The following is a 6995-nucleotide window of genomic DNA, read 5'->3' as shown; positions in this document are numbered from 1 at the left end:
GTGTGGTCAGGAGTAAATCTGCTTAGGCTAAGGATATTTGGAGTGGGACGATGGTTGGCCGTTGTCAGTTAATGTGACCGGGTGGGGTGTGCGCTGGTGTCTTCGGCAGTGCTTCAGGAGATGATGTGAACAAAATGATGTATGGGTGCTATGAAGGAGCCTAGCCCGGAATGAGTGTGGTCAGGAGTAAATCCTGCTTAGCGCTAAGCATATTTGGAGTGGGACGACTGGTTGGCCCGTTGTCAGTATAATGTGACCGGGTGGGGTGTGCTGCTGGGTGTCTTCGGCAGTATGCTTCAGTGAGATAGCACTTTAAATCCGCAAAAGTTCCGGCCTATCACAAGGAGACATAACACGAACATACCGCAGCCTCCCAAATCACACATTCGCACTCACCACACTCATACATGTCGCACGCACGGGAGGCCGTCCTTAAATGACCCTAGATGTTAATAGGACGTTAAACCAAATAAACCAAACCAAATCAGGAGTAAATTTGGCCATGAGTAGGTTTAATCAGGAGTGGATGAGATCATAAATTCGATGTGGTCAAGAGAAGACGTGGCCAAGAGTGAGGGTGTTCAGGACTTGGTTAAGTAAAAATTGGGTGTGTCGCATACGGCTGTGTTTTCAGTTTTGGGCGTACAGCTGATTTCTTATATTATGTTGTTTCAATTAAGGATTGAATCTAGATTTGGTCGATTTCATGGGGTCATGAATTGAGTTGCTCTTGAGACAAATTTAATGAACTGCGAAGCAGTTCATGTTGAATTTGTCTCAAGAGCAACTCAATTCATGACCCCATGAAATCGACCAAATCTAGATTCAATCCTTATATTTCAATTGGGTTTTTTTTTTTTTTTTCGAATAAAAAAGTCGGTCTAGATATTAATATCTTGTAGCTTGTGCAAGTCTAAATGCGGAAAAGCCCGAGGAGTTCCGGATTGTGCATGTCTTGTCGGTCGAGTAAAATAGTCCGCAATTTTAGGATTAAAAACAGCATTATTTTGTCCAAAAAAAGTATCTAGCATATCGTGTCTTTCATAAAATACAAAAATACATTATAAATTTGATAATTTTAATAATTAATCCATGTTTATAACAACAATGTAGAAAAAGTGAAATAGTTCCGCGGAAGGATTTTAACCATGTATTCATACGCACTGATCTGGTCAAATTCATGAGCAAATGAAACAGATTAAGTTTGGTAGTTTCATCGAGTCCAACTTGAGTAGAAATTGAAATATTGAGGGATAACCGCATTCACAACCCTATGAACACCAGCCTAAATCAAGGCCTTCCATCATATTAAGGTATCGGAAACTGTTACCTGTATCTTAAAACTACATTTTGAAAATTTGATCAGCAAAAACTAATCAACGATTTTGATATCCCAGATATTGTTGAGAGCATGACCAAGTATCGAGATATTGGACGGTGCGTTTTATGTTTTCTCATAATCAGCTACTTATTGATACCATCATATTATGCTCCTTATTCTGAATAAAATTATTGTTTAAAAATTGCTGTAATTATTTAAATGTATCTTAGTCATTGTGATGTTTTTTGACAATGCATGCCTTAACTTTCCACAATGACTACGTGGAATGTCCCGGAAGGTGAATCTTCGGAAACAACTATCATATTTTCATGGACATCTAATGCCCAAGGATGTTTGATTCCGACGAATCTCGATAGGAAATGTCTGTCTATAATCTTTCCGTTCCCATTCAAGGTCATGACAGTGTTTGTTTTGCTACTACACACGTAAACCTTTCCGTTGAAAACGGTGAAACCGGAAATGCCTTCTATGTGTTTGCTCCAGAGTGTTTTACCGGAAAAGTGGACAGCAACGATAGATTTCCTCACCCCGTCCAACACAAGGATACTGTCCTCAGAAAGAAGGCAAATGTCTGCCGGTACAAGAATGCAACCTCCACCTAAAATCCCGGAAAGGCGAGTTTGGTAACGGGGGCGGATGGAATGAATCACGTGACCGTGGAAGTTGATGACATCGATGGATTTGTCCAGGGCCGAAACCAGCATTCGCTGTCGATTGTACACGTGTATTCCGATGTAGTGTTTGAGCGTTTTAAGCGGTTCTCCTTTGACTTGTAGGCGAGGCTGGACATCCACTGTATAAATCTCGTTTAGAGACCAACATGTGACGAGAACACAACGAGACTCTGGGATCAGAGCGATGTGATGTGGTTCCATTATTGTTAATTTATCGACACATACTCCGGAGCTGACATCGAATTTCATCACTAAGCTGTTGTATTGGTCAACAACGATCACGTGATCGCCTACAATACAAATATCAGAAAGTGTAAATATCCCCCGAATGTTGTCTCCTACGTGGATTGCACGATGAGAAAAGCTTTCGAACAATGATGTTGAAGACGCCGATGCCAGCGAACCGCGCTTTCCAGCTACATGAACGTAGCTTTCATCGTCATCGGTGCAGGAAGCATCTGGGAAAGAAGAATCTGTTTCTGATAGTTCTGTCGAAGAGTATGCAGAACGCGTAGGAATATTTGTTGTAGAGGTCACAGAACGCGTAGGAATATCTGTTGTAGAGGTCACAGAACGCGTAGGGATATCTGTTGTAAAGGTCACAGAACTCGTAGGGATATCTGCTTTTGAGGTCCCAAAACGCGTTGAAAAATCTTTAGAAGTGTTTGCGAACGACACGGAAACTTTCTGCAAGGATAGGTCTAGTTTTGAAAAATCTGCTAATTTACTTTCCATTTCTTCAGACTTTAGGTTACCGACAGTGCGAAAATCAGAGCAAAAATTTAATAGATCTGCGTTGGTATCCAAACTAAATGGAGTGGCACCGTTTAAACTGGTGTCAATGTTAGTCAGACAGAGGTCATGCTCTTTTACCCTCCTTTCACATTCCTCTAGCAAATTTAGTGTCTTGATTTTACTTCCGGTCTGATAAGCGTTTCCGAGATCCTGAGTCAAATTCATCAGATCATCCTGAATCACAGAAACTGATGATATCACATTGATGACGTCATTGTCTCTTTGGTGAATGGACTGCGCGAGATGTTGGACATTTAATTGCGCCTTGCTCCAAAACTGTTGAAGAGCATCTTGTATTTCCCGTAACGAGGCTTGTGACCTAGATCTGCATTGCTCGATTATGTCTTTGACGTGCCCCCCTTGCTGTTTGATATGTGAAACACGATTGGACAGTTTGTCAGAACGAGACTTCAGCTGTCGAATGATCTCTGAAATTTTATCAGAGCAGTCATCCAATGGGAAACTCATACATTGGCCATGATCTATCCATGCGCAAGTGGCACACAGTAACAACGCATGCGTGAAGCAGTATACATCCTGGATATTAGAATTGTGTTTTGTACAAATATTCTTTTCCGAGTTTTTTTCTGAAAACACGGTTTCATCAATAGAAATAAGGGAGTTGGAATCATGATTTTTTACCGTTGTTAAAATGGCCTGAAGTAGAAGGTCAGAAGGGAAGGTTTTTATCCAGGTACGAAAATCACTTCCAATTGGACATGAATTGGCAGTTCGGCAAATCGGACACAAAATTTGTCCAGATGGTGTACATTTCTGTCCGTAGTCAAGGAGACAAGATAGACAGAACGAATGATCACATGACAACTGGCGAGGATCTTTAAATATTTCACAACATATACTACACGTAAGGTAGTCATCTGTCAAGTTAGTTGCTAGGCGACTCGCTGCCATAGCTACTAATACACTAAAGCGCTAAGCCGTCGTCACTGTTAACACAGTCTTATTTTGGTTACTTGTGTAGTTTTCCAGTAATAGAGATATTATAACAATCATATACAACACCAAAACGGATGACCCAGCGTCAGCATTATCTAAAATGTTCGTTGAAAAACACAAACCTGCAGTAAAACGGCATTCGATGTACTGCATTAAACACCAAGTCCTTGGCCAGTCGCCATTTTGTTTGACAACTCCCACATCTACAGAGGAAGGTTAATTTACACTCTGTATTTATGCATAGCGTTATCGTAGTCTATACGGAGATTACTGACGATGTCTCGCGTGAATACCAGCCGGCAAAGGTCGTAATCAGATATGTGAAGTTGTTACCCTGCTGATAACGTAGGCATTTGATAAGTGGGCACTGCACATGAAGGACTCGCGAGACTCTGCCTGGTGATATTAATAAACACAAACAGCTGATAAGAAAGTACATGGTACATCTACCACGTTAAAATGAAGTTTCAAGTAGCATCTGCTAACTGTTGTCTAGAAAAAAAAAACAATAATATACTATTTTTTTCAAAACTAAAATGTCTTGATTTTAGTCCGGTATTTCTTATTTAAAGTTTTCACATTCATATTATGACTAGATTTCTTTCTTTTTTGTGACTGGATCGCCAGTGGGTATATCGGGGCCATGTAAACGAAACAGTTTACCAACGTCTATAGCGGGGTTGTCAGTGGTTATACCAACGGTTATAGCGGGGTTGTCAGTGGTTATACCAACGTCTATAGCGGGGTTTTCAGTGGTTATACCAACGTCTATAGCGGGGTTGTCAGTGGTTATACCAACGTCTATAGCGGGGTTGTCAGTGGTTATACCAACGTCTATAGCGGGGTTGTCAGTGGTTATACCAACGTCTATAGCGGGGTTGTCAGTGGTTACACGAACGTCTATAGCGGGGTTGTCAGTGGTTATACCAACGTCTATAGCGGGGTTGTCAGTGGTTATACCAACGTCTATAGCGGGGTTGTCAGTGGTTACACGAACGTCTATAGCGGGGTTGTCAGTGGTTACACCAACGTCTATAGCGGGGTTGTCAGTGGTTATACCAACGTCTATAGCGGGGTTGTCAGTGGTTATACCAACGTCTATAGCGGGGTTGTCAGTGGTTACACGAACGTCTATAGCGGGGTTGTCAGTGGTTACACCAACGTCTATAGCGGGGTTGTCAGTGGTTATACCAACGTCTATACTTCGACTGTAAGCAGTTAACCGGGTATTGTAGACAACTGAGTATATCAATGTCTATATTTGCGTTAGCAATGGTTGAATGGTATTTTTTTATGCGATTTGAGTATACCAGCGTCTATACCTGGGTTGTCAGTATAGTTAACCTGTGTAGTTTAGAGAAGTGTCGTAAAACGTCATATTAAAGTAACTTAAGTAAATGTAGGGCGGTGTTTACGAATGAGGGAATGTAATATAAATTGACCCCACACACATCGGAACATCGTCAGGTCATCACAAAGTACTAAAAACGGCATAATCAGCCCTTACAGACGTCTTTAAAGCTCGATATCATATAAATATCAACAAGTACCGACTTTATAGACCGATTTGCCTCGCGCAGGGAACAGAATATATATCCTTCCGCAGCTTAAAAAACAACGTAAAGAGATACATGAAGAAGAAAAATGTTGATTATTAGGTAGACGGAAAGCAGAGAGAAAATATAGGATCACAATTTTAGTGACTTATTACATAGGATCACAATTTTAGTGACTTATTACATACACGAAATATCCAGGATCGAGGGATATAACAGCAGGTACATTACTTACGTCATACGTGATTGTCCATGTTAACCTGATATCTGTTAGATATATACTATAAAAATAAAGATTCGAAATCACTACGAATATATGATATACTTCAAAATATAGGCACATTGAAATCGGCGAAAAATTAAATCAACCAATGAGAAATAGTTTCTCAATATTGATATTTTGGGATATTTCGCTGTGGATTTTACTCTTTTTTAAAAAATTTATGTTGATTTTGGCGAGAATCGCGTTTGAGGTACACGTAGCTACTGAGAATCGTTATTGAACAATTTTTTAAACTTCTAATCAAATACAAGTCTAAAAATCAAACTGAGAGTAAAGAACTGTAATTGTGATATAGAATTGGTGAAATCATAACCTCACGTGGTCGTACAAAACACCTGACCACGCTCTTGTATTATGATGTGTTCTCGGAAAATCGTTTCTGTCATATTTATAGATTTTGTTTAAACTGTATTTTATTTGGTTATAGCAATGGTACATACAAATAATACAAATATAAGGATACAGAAACAAGTACTTGGTACTTATATTAATCCGTCTCCTGGTGTAGATATAGGCTAGGGACCGATATTGACAAAATTAATATTTATTTATATATATATATATATAATGTGCAGGGAAGAGAAAGAGAACGGGTGCATGGGTCGGGTTGGGGATTACTGGGTGGCATCGGGGTTGGCATCAAAAATGCAAGAATGGAACAAACACTGGTTGTTTACCATCCGAGTTCATAATAAAAATGTACTTACACTGTATGATATAAGAATGAGGACTGTACATGTATATTCTGTAAATATTTACTATTAGTATATAGTAAAAAAGATACAAACACAAAATCTTTACGAAATCTGCGCCATACAAAGTGTATATATATAGCACAAAGCCGAAGGAAAGGTACAATATTAAGTTCCTTATTATAACAACAGGTGTCGCTGTACAGCAAACAGGTGGGGATGATTATGTGTATCCCGAGCCGAGCCCGCGCTTTGCTTATTTTCGTTTTCTCATAAACGGCTGAATTGATTAAAGTCATGTATTCTACAAAAATTCTAGCTGTTGTTTTTCAGCTATCCGTGTCAGAAAAAAAAATCTGAAAATTACTTTAACATCGACTGTTTTTAGTTTTCAGTGGATTTTGCGTAGCACGCACTCAAGCGTGACTGTTTACGTTCTTGCTATCCCCCATTTATTTCCAACTCAATGACACCAGTGGATCTGGAGAAGAAGTTTAAAATGTGTTTTTCAATATGGCTGCCATGTCGGACATCTTTGATTTCTGACCGACCTGGACAAAAAACAACACCTGGTCAGGACCATCTCAAGACCATTTCAGGCAAGTTTCAGCTCAATCCCACTATTTGAATTTGAGAAGAAGTTTGAAATGTGAAAAGTTTACGCACGGCGGACGGCGGACGACGGACGACGACGGA

The 6995-nt window shown here is 39.8% G+C and overlaps 2 protein-coding genes across 2 annotated transcripts in view; one reads left to right on the top strand and one right to left on the bottom strand.

The window, feature by feature from the left end:
- The window catches only part of LOC117340536 (tenascin-R-like), a 5876-nt gene extending 5702 nt beyond the window's left edge, over positions 1-174 (top strand). The window contains exon 6 of the mRNA XM_033902295.1: positions 157-174. Within this exon, the coding sequence (XP_033758186.1) occupies positions 157-174 (18 nt within the window). The remainder of the gene's footprint in view (positions 1-156) is intronic.
- A 743-nt stretch (positions 175-917) lies between these two features.
- On the bottom strand, positions 918-3949 carry LOC117341392 (tripartite motif-containing protein 2-like). Its single transcript, XM_033903242.1, has one exon. It carries the CDS (start codon positions 3721-3723, stop codon positions 1582-1584), a length of 2142 nt encoding a protein of 713 aa, XP_033759133.1. The 5' UTR covers positions 3724-3949; the 3' UTR covers positions 918-1581.
- Positions 3950-6995: the final 3046 nt, after the last annotated feature.

Source organism: Pecten maximus, chromosome 13, assembly GCF_902652985.1.
Source record: "Pecten maximus chromosome 13, xPecMax1.1, whole genome shotgun sequence".
Lineage (NCBI taxonomy): Eukaryota > Metazoa > Mollusca > Bivalvia > Pectinida > Pectinidae > Pecten > Pecten maximus.
This window is presented reverse-complemented; position numbering and strand designations above follow the sequence as displayed.

Bases quoted from the DNA above. Each gene is read 5' to 3' on its own strand.
- LOC117341392 (XM_033903242.1), bottom strand. From the start codon at position 3,723: ATGGCAGCGAGTCGCCTAGCAACTAACTTGACAGATGACTACCTTACG.